General features: G+C 39.5%; 2 protein-coding genes across 2 annotated transcripts in view; both read left to right on the top strand.

Moving 5' to 3' along the window:
- Positions 1-2,585, top strand: part of LOC131792493 (sortilin-related receptor) — a 48,018-nt gene extending 45,433 nt beyond the window's left edge. The window contains exon 48 of the mRNA XM_059109876.2: positions 702-2,585. Coding sequence (XP_058965859.2) covers positions 702-760 — 59 coding nt within the window. The 3' untranslated portion in view covers positions 761-2,585. The remainder of the gene's footprint in view (positions 1-701) is intronic.
- A 2,327-nt stretch (positions 2,586-4,912) lies between these two features.
- On the top strand, positions 4,913-11,459 carry LOC131793390 (ras-related and estrogen-regulated growth inhibitor). The gene is made up of 4 exons (XM_059110803.2): positions 4,913-5,688; positions 8,728-8,784; positions 9,756-9,829; positions 10,244-11,459. The coding sequence occupies exons 1-4, from the start codon at positions 5,226-5,228 to the stop codon at positions 10,703-10,705; spliced, it is 1,056 nt and encodes a 351-aa protein (XP_058966786.1). The 5' UTR covers positions 4,913-5,225; the 3' UTR covers positions 10,706-11,459.
- Positions 11,460-13,028: the final 1,569 nt, after the last annotated feature.

Genomic DNA, 13,028 nt, shown 5'->3' on the forward strand with positions numbered 1-13,028 from the left:
GACAAACAGATGGCATGTTTCTGAGAGGGGTTAACCCTTTAAATCTTAAGAGTGACCGTAAACTATTTTCTCCGTTCAATAATACTGCTGGAGTCATTCATTAAGATAACGAGAAGAAAGGAAATTATCTCCAATCTGAGAAGCTTTGATTGTTAATCAAGTTTTCCTTGCCAGTACCAAAGGAATTATACAGAGAACAGAAATGAGAATATGCTCTTAGATGTTGCAGTGAAAAGGGTCAACTCTATCATTATCACGACTGCTTTTGTCGTGAAATAAAGGGAGGAGTCCTCCCTTTTTTGGTCATTTTTTAGAAGTTTCCCAGGATAAGGGATTGATGAAGAACTTCCAGAGGCTGTGGCCATCAGTTTAGCGGGCTGGACCCCCGAATGAGTGGTTGCGGTCCTGTTTATTGGGAAGACACTTTGCTCTCTCAGTGCCTAGGCTCTCTCCACTCAGGAGTATAAATGGGTACCGGGGCGAGCTGTCAGGGAAGCCTAACGAAATGTTTGCAAGAAGGAAGGGGGAGTCAAAAGGGTGGACCTGAGATGGACTAGCGTCCCATCCAGGGTAGAGTAGCAATACTCCCTGTCGCTTTATGCAACAGAAACTAGGGTAAGCTCCCACAGTTGTACTAGTCACTCTTGTTTGCACTTTTACAGACTACGTTCTGATTGTAGATTACTTTTTTTACCCTCTAGACGAAGACGTACCCTTTATCCAGGGATTCTCCGACGACGAACCATTAGTGACAGCCTAGACCGCCGGTTAGCTGATCTGGATTGTTCCCATTTGTGCATAGTTTTATAGAGACCTTAAATTCGTTGTTCCCACTCCGTAGCTCGAACTTCGTTCTCGGCAACAGCTGCATTGGTAATGTTTTCATTTTTTAGCCCAGGAAGAGTTTGTCTAAGAGGCGAAGAGAAAATCGCACTTGCGCAATACTCCACGTGTGATCAGTTGTTCGCCAGTGTAATGTTGGACATGATTGGGTTGTTTTTTCATAACTAGGGTATCATCAGTGAAATGCAACCCGAAAATGCCTTGCATTATAACAATTCAAAACGTAGTCGAGTGGGAACATTAAGACAGAAACCTTCGTTAGATGTACGTGGTAGTGTTGTAATCTATTTTGAAACTATCGTATTTAGACGTAAAACGGCGCTGCAGCATACGTAATCTCATCTCCACCCACGAGTGGATGTTCAACCCTTTCACTCCCAAGATCTCATTAGTAATTCTCCTTACTGTCTGCCATACAGTTCTTGTGATGTTAGTTTCGAGAATTTGGTATTTGATCAACTACTAATCCTTAATTGATGTTTTTCTTTATTCTCATTACTTGTCTTCTTGATATCGTATTGATCTTGTATGGAGAAGTTCTTTCTTGGTCACGCATGGGAGTTAAAGGGCTAAGGAACCGGTCATTCTTTATCCCCTGGGGGTGGGGGTTTTATCTGGTCCCCCTCTTAGGCTATTAAGTATTTTAAAGATCCCCCTTCACTGGCAGTCAATTTTTGTTGTCCCCCTTTGAAATCTGTTAGCGACGACTGACGCCCCTCTGTCCCCCCCCCCCCCAAAAAAAAAAACCCATGTGATCAGCTCAACCCCCTCAGGCGATAAAATGCTCCCTAAACATTTTTCAAGGAATTTCATCGTCGTAACCTAGAGTTTAAAAAACTTGGGGATGCCGATTTTCGCGTGCGCCCTAGCGATAGGGAAGTTTTTAACGACAAGTGAGGCGTATTTCGGGCGTTGGGTTGCATTCCATCTACTGGCAATTCAAGGATTGCACTTAATTCGAAGTGTAGTTTGAATTATGATTCGTTCCATGACAAAGGAGAAAAAACGCTGCCTTATTTTTATCTAAGACTAGCATAATAAAGTAAACCAAGCGACTAAGATAAAGAAAGAAAACGTGGGTAGATAACAGTTTTCGCGTTACCCTGTAGATAAAAGCCAATGCACAAAAATGGGACTCATAGTTTTGAAGATACCAGAAGAATAGGTTTCCCCGAAGTGTTTTCAAAAAGCGCTATCGTTAGTTTCAGTCACCGGGTGATACGATATCACTTGTTTTTGTTTGTTTGTTATTTTTTTTCTTTGACACGCAGTTATAATCAGGACGTATCAATAAGAGTGAACACTGCTTCTGTGTAGTTTAATGTAAGTCAGCCGGAATATACAGGCTTGGTAGAAATAGTGATTAAGTCTCCTCCAAGAGGAAAGAAACTAAATTTTGGGATTTTCAGTTGTTACCTATTGTTAAAAATGTAATGAAGAGTAGTTCAATTTAAGGAAAGTACCACTGCAACTTGAGGGAAAGCTGAGAATGCAACTCAGATTGTTGTGGTTTTTAGCAGTTTACAAAGAGATTGTAAAAAACCGGGAAAAAGGTAACACGTCAGTCTTTCTTCAGTTGTTACATTGTAATTTTTCCAGTGTCAACTATTTACACACCCTATGTTAAAGCTACTTTTCTAGTTTTGTTTTTAAGACCGTTACTTATTTGTTTGCAGTTTTTCAGAAGTGTTATAAAGACGTAAACGTTTAGATTTTGTTATTAAAAAGAGCATTTTACCAAATAGGTTGTTGAGGTGATTTGATCCATTTTACTGCAGTGTTTCCCGTCAGTGGATGCTGTGAAATAATGCTTATCGTAGAAGTTAAGAGAATGAATTTTAACTGACCACACTGAACCAGTAACTCGTTTTTTCATGCTGGGATTTGAAGGGTGCACTATGAAAGCGGAGGGAAACGGGCGACGAACGTTTTTCCTCAGTGTTTGTTTGTCTGATTTAAAGCCCGTGCAGGCACGCGTAGTAGCACAGACCGTGCGTAAACCTGTGCTGTGAAGCAACCTCGAATTCGAGGTGACTCCCTCGGGGAGAAGAGTCAGTAAGCGATATTTTAGATCCGGTGAGTATTGACCGTGGACCCATAACGTGTTAAGAACCAATCAGATTGCAAGATTTGTTACTTTTCCCTCCTTGAAAATTTGGATTGCGGTCCCGAGGATAGTGAAATTGTATTTCATCAGACGAAAGCAGCAAAGTTTGTAACATAACAAGGTCACCTTTAGCCTCACTTCTGTTCAAAGGCTTGGCAACCGATCACGCAACTGCAAAATGGACCATTGGATTAGCCATCGAAATGCCACAGGGGATTACCCGCAGCTTGGAGTTCCTCATTTTTGTGGCTACTGCCTCTTATGGGAAGCGAAGCCACGTATGTTATTGAGAGAAGAGATGGTAAGTACCAACAGAGTTCTGATCTTGCCCCAATTTTGAAGCGATGTTTCCCGGAGCTTCTTATCATTTTTTTCGGAGTATCTTATTGGTTCGACATACGCATTCGATACACATACGAGTTCTCTCTTTTTTTGATTTCAGGCTTATAGCCATTAGCGCATTACGTTTTCAGTTCTTGCCGTAACACTACAGAGGACAGCAGAAGACGATAAACTTCTCATAATCATTTCAAGATTGCGCGTAATTAGAAACAAAACTTTCCTTGCACAAATATCTTCATAGGTGTGCTAAGCACATCATGAAAACTTGAGGCAACATTGTTTCTTTAAAGAGATAAAATTTTGCCATTTGAATTGGCAAATTATGCTCAGTAGATACGGAGATATAATTTTTCAGTTCTTGCCGTGACTTTATGATTGACGATAAATAATTTTTAAAACAATTTTACAGTGGCATCCACCGACGCATAATTTAAACCAAACTTTTCCTTACAGAAATATCTCACTAGGTGTGATGTGCGCATCATGGCAACTTTGAGGAATTTTTTTTAATTGAAAAGAGCACATTTTGTTTGAATCAGCGACTTTTACCCAAAAGAGCCGCTAAGTTTGCGAAGCGAGATAGTTGCGAAGTTTATAGGGTGACCCCAGTCAATGGAATGATAGAACAGTTGAACAGCGGAATAGCGAAAAGGTCAAATATCCTAAGACACGGAATGGCAGAATGCTCTAAGACGCAGAATGACGGAGTATCCTAAACCGCAGAATTCCTTTTTTTATGAAACAAAAATCTCACAAAAATGGAGTCGCAGCAAAGTAAGAAAATTATTTATATTTAAAAGGTAAAACTAAAAGAAGCATTCCTTAATCATTATTGGAGCCTAGAGGATTTGGGGACCGTTAGACATTCGAGCAAACCCCCATATTCTTGATTTATCTTCATCTGATTCATCAGATCAGGGTACTAATAAATATGTGGGATGCAGCGGGTTTACTGTTTTGCAAGTGAATACAAATCTTTGGCAGCACCACCTTCTAGCGTCATTATACAACCATTTTTGTTCTATTTTGTGCTATATCAGTATTCACATGCAGTCTTAGGCTACCTATTTTTCATTTCCTGTTTACAATCTTTCTCTCTTAGCTTTGATAGATTCCAGCGGTCTTCCACGCCCTTTCACGTCATGTTATCTACAATTCCTAAACAACACAATGCCATTATCTTTAAATTTTTGTTTGCAAACAAAGGCTTCTAAAGATTCGTATTGCAAACTGTCCAAGCAATGAAATTTCCCCACAGCAAAGACGAGTCATTCTTTATTTATCGATGGTTTATTTTAAGCGTAGCCAGTTTCACAACGATCACAGACTTTTCTAATCAGCCATCAGTAACAAATCCATCACACAATTCTCATCAACGCAACCACAAACCCAACCCTGTGAAACATCAATCGAGCGCTCCTGTGAGAACACACCATTCTATCTGTTCTTCAAATAAAGCAATTTTGAAACTTTTCCCTGTCATAAAGCAACAGAACAGTGCTCCGCAGTTCCCAAACGTTGCAATTGTTTAATAGGATTTAAACAATTTTCGCGTACTTTACTGATTGATGTAGGGCGGTTTAGCTCAATCTGGAGGGTCACTAACCTCTTGTTGTGGACAAAAGATATTTTGCCGTCCGCTGATTTACATGTCTAGTAATTACCTCTTGACGTGCTCGCTTAATTCGGTAGAAAAATTGAAAAGCTCGGTTCAACAGCAAACAAAGGGCAGTGGAGCATGCGAATGATATCGTGCTTGTTTACGCAATTATTATCGATGAAAACTGCCGCGAACAATTACTCAGACAATTGCCTAGCAGCTGTTCATGGTTGAACTGGCAACAGACAAAAATTTAAACGAACTGTGCATTTTCGCAGTTCAGAGCAGTAGCTCAAGTGCCACCATTTATCAGAGGTGAAATTTTCCTCTAGAATGCTTCGAAGACGAGGTTCTGCGCCAGCCGTCGTGCTACAACAACATTTCGCGGAATCAAAAGGGGTCATCTTGAGAGCGGACCGCATAATCCCTCCTTTAGAAACGCAGAAATTGTCCAAGGCTAAACGAGGTAAGAAGGATTTCGCGGAAAGGGGTTGCAGCCCTCCACCACAAGTTCCTTCGTCCCCGGACAGAAAGACTAACGAAGCCCGTTACAGTGGTGACTATGACAGCCCATCACCCAGATGTCCGAGTCCGCCTGGATCGCCAAGCTCCCCAGTATTAAGTAAGAAACCAATGAAATATCGATCAAGGAGAAGAGACAGCGAGCCTTTTGTGGGTCAGCCACCCGCGTCGTTAAATTCGCGCAACACGACATCGAGTTCGTTACACAGAAGAAGCAGCTCGTTCAGAGATTATAACATTGTTCTTCTTGGACAGGGAGGTGTTGGGAAATCGGGTAAGTCAATACTACGATGTTACGTGAGAAATAAGATGATGATAGCTTATACAAGAATGTTTTAAAAAAGCCCAGTCATTATAATTGAGCCAACTTGAACCAAGTAGCGTGACTTTAGTAAACGGTTCCTTTTCTTTCTCTTGGCTCATTGTTGCCTCATGAAAAATAAAATCATTCCTTTCGCAGAATCCAGTTTTGTTTCGCTCTGACCTGCTGTGTTTATTTAAGATAGAATAACAATTTTGTCTTTACAAATTATTTGAATACCTGTGATCTTGTGAAAAGCTACGAAAACAAATTAAATTCCAATTATGTCTCATTATTCAAAGCCCATGCAATTTTTTTTGAAGGGAAAAAATGGTTGTTATGGTTTACAAACACAAAAAGTCGAATTTCATCAGTCCTTCAGACAATGGAGTTTAGTTAAGGAAAAATATATATTTCAACTCCTCTTCGAAAATATTTGTTCCACGCGGCACCTTTGAGTGTGTTATTTCATATTTTTATTTGTTTAACTCAAGTTGATCGTTTTAGGTATTGGTTCCATAACTTCACTTTGTTATGGGGGGTCAGCCAAGCAAACCTAAATTCTAAAGGCAACGATTTTCGGCTTTTATTCAAAATGAAAATGTAGTCATTGATTTACGTCAAAGTTGACTGATCGAACACAGTGCGTAGCTATAAAGAATTTAAGTGGGTTCCTAGTACTCAGCAAAGTTAAAGTGAAAGTTCCTTTGATGTTATCATAAGGAAATTCACGCCTGACAGCTTCGGAATTGATCGAATATGTAAGCTATTTAGTTGTATGTGATTGCAAGTTAGTATTTTAAAGGGCCTGAAGAGATCGAGACTACAGTCTTTGACTGCGGTAATTATGCACTTTATTCTATTCAAAAAAAGTACACTTGGTAAATTTTGGCGGCCACTCATCTCATCAAGTAGTGCTTCGGTGCTTTGATCTCAATAAGAATTCTTCACTTTTGTAGGAAAAAAAAATCGTAATCCGTTGGAACAATCCGATATTTATGGATAACCCATGTAAATCCCATCTCATGAGCTTAAAATAAAACAAATGGACGACACAAAACATCCTGTGATAAATTGGACGTCTCTGAAAAGAGAAAGGTGAACTCAACATTTAGTTTACTGAAAAATACCTTTTACTACATTCGAAGCACAGTATGGCGCAAAAGATATGAATCACTGAAAACTCATTCAGCTATGTTAGCAGAAATGCATGTAATCCTGTGGTATCAAATTAATCGCGGTGTAACCTAAGTACCTTTTTCCTGAACAGACGATGTCCATGCAGCGAACCTTAAAATATGAACAATATTGTTGGGTTCGGAAGGAATTTGTGTATGTGTTCAATTTATTAACATAAGAATATGATCTGATTTAAAAAAAACTGGCAATCTAGATGCTTTATTTTACTTTTGCGAAATGTGTCTCAGACCAACTTAGCTTTAGTCGAACTGATAACCCATACTGCCGTGGGTAATATGCATGATAACGCATCGTACCACAGGTTAACCAGATAACATTTTTTGTGTTGCTATAAAAAAAAGTCTCATTTAAATTGCATTAATCAGGTGCGGAGGGTAAAGAACTTAATCAGATTAGAAATTCGGTTCAATTTTTTTGGCATTTTGATTCATGACATAGAGTGTGAGTGCTATATCCTTCCGGATAAATCGACTCATGGGGTACTGTAGCATGCACGTTTACACTGCCGTTGGCACAAATTCCTCTAAAGTACATACAACAGGATGTTTTGAGTGTAGCTGACTGGTCTGACTGCAGCTAAGCTTAACGTAAGCCTGGAATGGAAGGGGGGGGGGGGTACTTCATGGTGATTTGCTACTAGAAGGATTCAATCCATTTTCACGACGGGATTGACTGTAATGGAATTACATATTCAATAGAGTTACTTGACTGGAGTTGCACTTTTTCAGGATTCGGGCGCGACAACGGGGTAAGTTTAGTAAATGCGTCAATTCATTTTAGGATGACCTACTTAGAATGTTCTATGAGGCAGATGCATAAACAGAAAGTGACTCAGTTAGGATCGCGAAAATTAAGTTTGTCCAAAAGTGAGTAAGATGGGTCACTGATTGATCACAGAATATACTACAATGGGGTATTGACGGGTTCTGAGAGGCCAGCAGCACATACCTAGCAAAATTGACTTACAAATTGTTGTCAGCCAACCCATTCCAAACCCTCAACATATGAAGCTTTATATCAAAGTAATACAGTCCTTGATTACTTTTAACGCTCAACTGAATGTTGCTCTAAAATATAAAAAAAGTAAGTTATTGATTATGCGAATGAAGGTAATGTAAAGACGCAATCGGTAAAGCAGTTGGGTCTGGTGGTTTATACTTTGTGCTTTGTGACGAAGTATTTGCATCTGAGTGTATGCAGTCAGACAAAATCATGGTTTAAAGGTCAATAACCAGGGTTCAGAACTACTTGCTGTTTACGCGATACTTGTAGGAAAAGTCAACAGTACTACCACTTGACATTCTATTGAAGTCTAAACTGATTGTCTCGTATAGAAAGTGGACGCTTCAAATGTATACAATAATTAACTACTTAGATCACACGGCGTACGAGGTCATATTTAGGAAAATATTTCTATTAATTCTCAAGATCTGACTGTTACTTCTCCCCTTTGCCTGTTACACATTTCTTTCACAGTGTAAGTTATTTACGAGAATTTGATGTCAGATCAAGATAACTTCTACCTGATAAGTTTGAATATTCTCATTACCTGTTTGCTGGATAATGTACGGATATCATAGAGAGAAGTTACTTGTCAATCACTTCTAGAAGTTAAAGGGTTGAAAATTTCACATCCTAAGTTTGGGATGCAACATTTAGATTCTTATCCGGCCCAGTCTTATTCGGAAATTTTTTGAGCCCTATTCTGTATCATGCTATCTGCAGAAAATATGTCTAGTTCTTTGATACAGTCTGTGTTGTAGAGGCAGTGATGACATGTTACTTATTTACTCGTTCATTTTATGTACACAGCATTGTTAGTGCGGTTTACAACCGGAAGATTTATTCATGAATACGACCCAACCCTTGGTGAGTTGTAAATTTGTTTTCTTTATATTAATTGCAACAAACACTTAGCACTTTGGAGACTGCATGACCAGATGGGCTGTTGGTGTAGGTACTCAAAATTGATGTCGTGTGTGCTTACGTACTGTCATGGCAACTGCTGACCGCAGAGAACAAAAATGAATCTCTACTCTGTAAATCCTTCCACTTACCGCAGATAATTGATTAGGTTAATCACATGAAATCAGGGGTGCAAAAAAGTGTTTCTATTTACAGCTGCCTTGTTTAAAGACGTATAGGATTTCACCACATTTTGGTTCTTAGCCGGTGATTAACTAGCTCAGTCATAATAATAACACCCGGTTTCTTTATTGCATTTAAGCGGATTAAAAAATACCAGTAAAAGGAAACGACAAATCTTTTGAGGATTTTCAGCACGGAAGGAGCGGAGATCCTGACTAGACTAAAATTATATGGAGAAATTTGATTAAAAGAGTCACTGTAGGTTTTTACGTTTTCTGGATTTCGAGAGGGTTTCTCATACGCCAACTTTTGGAAATTTCGAGATCGGGGTGTCCTGTCTTTACAATCCAAATCTTCAGTTTTGAGATCAACTTTAGACTTATGGTTTTCGGTTTTTGGATCTAGATCCTAGCTCTCAATATTAAACTTTGGTTTCAATAACCATATTCCCGCAGTAATTTTCAGTCGGTTTTGAGTGATTTTTGCCTTGTTTTGGTAAGCCCAATCATCCTCTCTTGCACCAAATAGTTACATGGCAACAGTCAAAACCTGTACCTAGCCTCCATATATGTATTCTTGGGCGAGAAAAGCTTACAGTCTTGTTTATTGAAATGCACGGGAGAAAAAGGAACGAGCTTTTTCAACAAACCTGGCAAACTAGTACTGGCGATTAACTCAGTGACCGTTAAAGCTTATATGCATCGATAAACTTGAAAATAAATCATTGTAAAGACATATTTTCTATTTGACAGAAATGACGTACGATATGTGTGTTGAAATAGATGAGGATCCAGCGATTTTACACATAACTGACACCGCAAGCACAGTGAGTTTTAGTATAGACGTTGTTCTACATTAATTTTTACAGGTCTGGGGTGAATATGACATCAACTACGTACCGAGTTTTTGCAATTAGCCTGAGAAAGCAAAGGAAATCGAACTGAAAAAAGACTGCTTGAATTTTTCAACATCACTCCTCCCCTTTTTTTTTTTTTACTTTGAGCCGGCAAAGATCAGAAGCTCATGTTTGGCTTTGCTGATCTCATAGAGCAGGCTGATCTCACAGAGATCACACGCGATTAAAATCAGTTTTTTTAATAAATAATGACATACGCTTACCAGGAGAACGAAAATTAGAGAATAAGCTACATCTACACTTATTTTCACTACATTTTGAATTCACTTGATTTCTTATCGTTTTCTTTCTTTATTTACTTTGCTATTTATTTATCTACCTCAGAATGAACCGGTATATCTAAGCCAAAATGAGGGCTTCATAGTCGTTTATGCCATAGACGAACCGAGATCTTTTCAAACCGCCACGCAACTCGTCAAGCTCATCCGGGAACTGAAGAAGCAGCGAGGTCAACAAACTGCCATTGTTCTGGTTGGTAACAAAGTAGACTTGAGTCACTCTCGGTCGGTGTCCCAACAGGAGGCTTTAGAGTTTGCTTCGGAGTACGAATGTTTCTTTCACGAGGCTTCAGCTGCTAGCAATATTAACGTGAAAGTTGCTTTCCACGACGCCGTTAGGCAGTTGCGGATGATTCAGTTGAACAAGAAGGCGAATGGACCAATGAATTCCATCAAGAATTTCTTCTCGCGCAGAGAAAATCACGATAAAGGGCTATTATTTTCTACAGAAAATGCAAACTGTAAAAAAGTAGGACGAGAAGTGGAGAAAGATGGCTACTTTGACTAAAATTTGCTGCTTTCCTTAAGTGAATTCGCCTGCTTTCTCAGGACCAGTCATCATTTTTAATCGCCTGGAGGGGTGGAACAGGGCGGGGAGGGGGGGCTGGTGGAGGATTTTAGAGGATGACATGGTTGTCAGGGGTAACGGAGGGTTCAGTCGTCACTAGCATGATGGGAAAATACAGAAAATTTACTGTAAATTAACTGCCGATGAGGGGAGGAGGGCCGTGAGAATATTACAGAGTTTTGTGGGGGGATCTGTTAAATTTCATCGTGACACAACCAAAATCCTCCCTACTTCCCCTTCCCCCGCCCTTTATGCCTTAATGATGACCGGTCCCCAATTTAACCTTGATACCTCGTCCGGAAAATTCCACGAAGTATAGACGCTCGAAGGGTGAGTCCATCAAAAATGAGAGTCTGGCTTTTGCAAAAGAATAATTGCTGTTTTAGCTGTTGTGTATTGGCTACAATGCCAATACCTTTCTAAGTGCTCTATGCTTCATAAACATCCTTAAATGTTGTTCTTAGACATAGGGAAACGTTTTTTAGATTTTCAGGTATGGAGGAACAAAATGAAATTTGCACCTGGTTCTTTTCTCTGCGTGAGGAAAATCCCACCTAAATCTTTGATTAAGCTTATGATGTCAGTCGTAGCATGAGGTTTTAGTATGAAATCAGAATTCTCCTACTCACTAATTCACTCCATTCAGATCTGTTAGACATTTAATTTATGCATTAAACGTGGATCAAACGCATTAGCCCTGCCTCTCCAATTAGATTTGGTTCAATCCCCAAACCCCCACTAACGCGCGCATGTGCATTACCTTCTCCTTTCCCCTAACTAATGCCAAGATGCGTGCCAGCAACACAGATGTTCGCGCATGCTTAAAGAAGTAAATGCCCCACACAAGTGCCACATCTCATGGTAAATGTTTTCATAAAAGGCAAGATCAGCAACCGTGACTTTCTTGTAGACCTTCTTTTCAGACATCTGCTCGCGAAAGTGAAATCTATACCTTTCAACACCTCCATTGTAAAATATAAAACAAGTATATTCCATCGGAAAGACTTGAGAGTTCTGGTTCAAATTCCACACCTCACCCAGGCAAGGTTCAAATTCCCCACCCCCGGGCACGAAGGACAGTCAAATGCCCGTGGGTTACCTGGGGGGAATGTTGAAGCTTTGAATTGATCAGCGAATTACTTCAACTTTTTTATAAGTATAAGGCTTCACTGCGAGCGAGCTTCGCGCGCGCTTCGAGCTTCGCTATTCGAATTAAATATGTTCCTTCATCCAGTCGGAAAGAGGTTAAGTTCGTACTGATATTTCAACACTATGTGCAGCTTTCTCAATATATTAAACTTCCTTGAGGTGAAAATAGGTCTAAAGTGAGGCATCATTGCTTCTCGTTTTATAATTGAACGAAACACGCCATAAAACTCGATGTCGATTATTTTGAACCTGCTTTTTGAAGTTGCAAAAACTAATTTGAATTACAAAGAATTTTAAAAATTAATATTCATGTTTGCACTCAGTCTTACACGTGGAAGAGCTTACGAACTACAAGAAATTTAAGCGTCTTTTTTGAACATCTACGGAGTCCAGAGCAACGTCATTTCGACTCCACTACCTTGGATAATGTCTGGTCTGTCCAGGTCGGCGAGTGTTTCTTATGCTGGATGAAATGGTTCAGATGCTGTTTCGAGGATTCATGCTCATTACTTTGAGACGATCTTTCTTCAGGTAAATAACCTCGTGGAAAGATACGTTTGGATATAAACGTAGTTTCCATCATTCTCGTTGTAGCTCTTGCAAATTTAATTTACGTGGTCAATGTAAGAAGAAAGAGTGTAATGCACATAACACAGTGAAGGACAATTTTTCGGTGGCAGCCGCTATGAATTTTCTTCTTAAACGTGATTTTAGTGGCAACGCGAGAAGTCTTTTACTTTATTGTCCAAGTACTTGTCGCCAGTTTACATAATTCTCTTTTCATTCCTGTACAAATTTTTTAAGTTCCGTTAGCTTTTATGATTATTGTGGGTTGACCTTGTAAATGTGTTTTCATCCACTCGGCTCTATCTCTTACACTTCAAGCCTGCCAAAAAAGGAGAGAGTAGTTGGGAAAACGATGTGGTGTAGACTCTAGTTTCTGGTTACCAGATGACTGGTTCCTATCTTTGATACAACGACGCGTAGGGCAGTACTTGCTTTGGTAAAATTTCCGTACGTTCCCATACTATTGTAAAACAAATCTGTTTCCCAATAGCAATGTCTTGTTTTTGTCATTGTTTTCTCTATCCAAGAACTGAATGCATAATGTAGT

The sequence above is a fragment of the Pocillopora verrucosa genome, chromosome 6 (assembly GCF_036669915.1).
Source record: "Pocillopora verrucosa isolate sample1 chromosome 6, ASM3666991v2, whole genome shotgun sequence".
NCBI classification, from domain to species: Eukaryota; Metazoa; Cnidaria; class Anthozoa; order Scleractinia; family Pocilloporidae; genus Pocillopora; species Pocillopora verrucosa.

Bases quoted from the DNA above. Each gene is read 5' to 3' on its own strand.
- LOC131793390 (XM_059110803.2), top strand. From the start codon at position 5,226: ATGCTTCGAAGACGAGGTTCTGCGCCAGCCGTCGTGCTACAACAACAT. The intron at 8,785-9,755 runs GTGAGTTGTAAA...TCTATTTGACAG, and splicing joins TGAATACGACCCAACCCTTG to AAATGACGTACGATATGTGT. The intron at 9,830-10,243 runs GTGAGTTTTAGT...TATCTACCTCAG, and splicing joins TAACTGACACCGCAAGCACA to AATGAACCGGTATATCTAAG.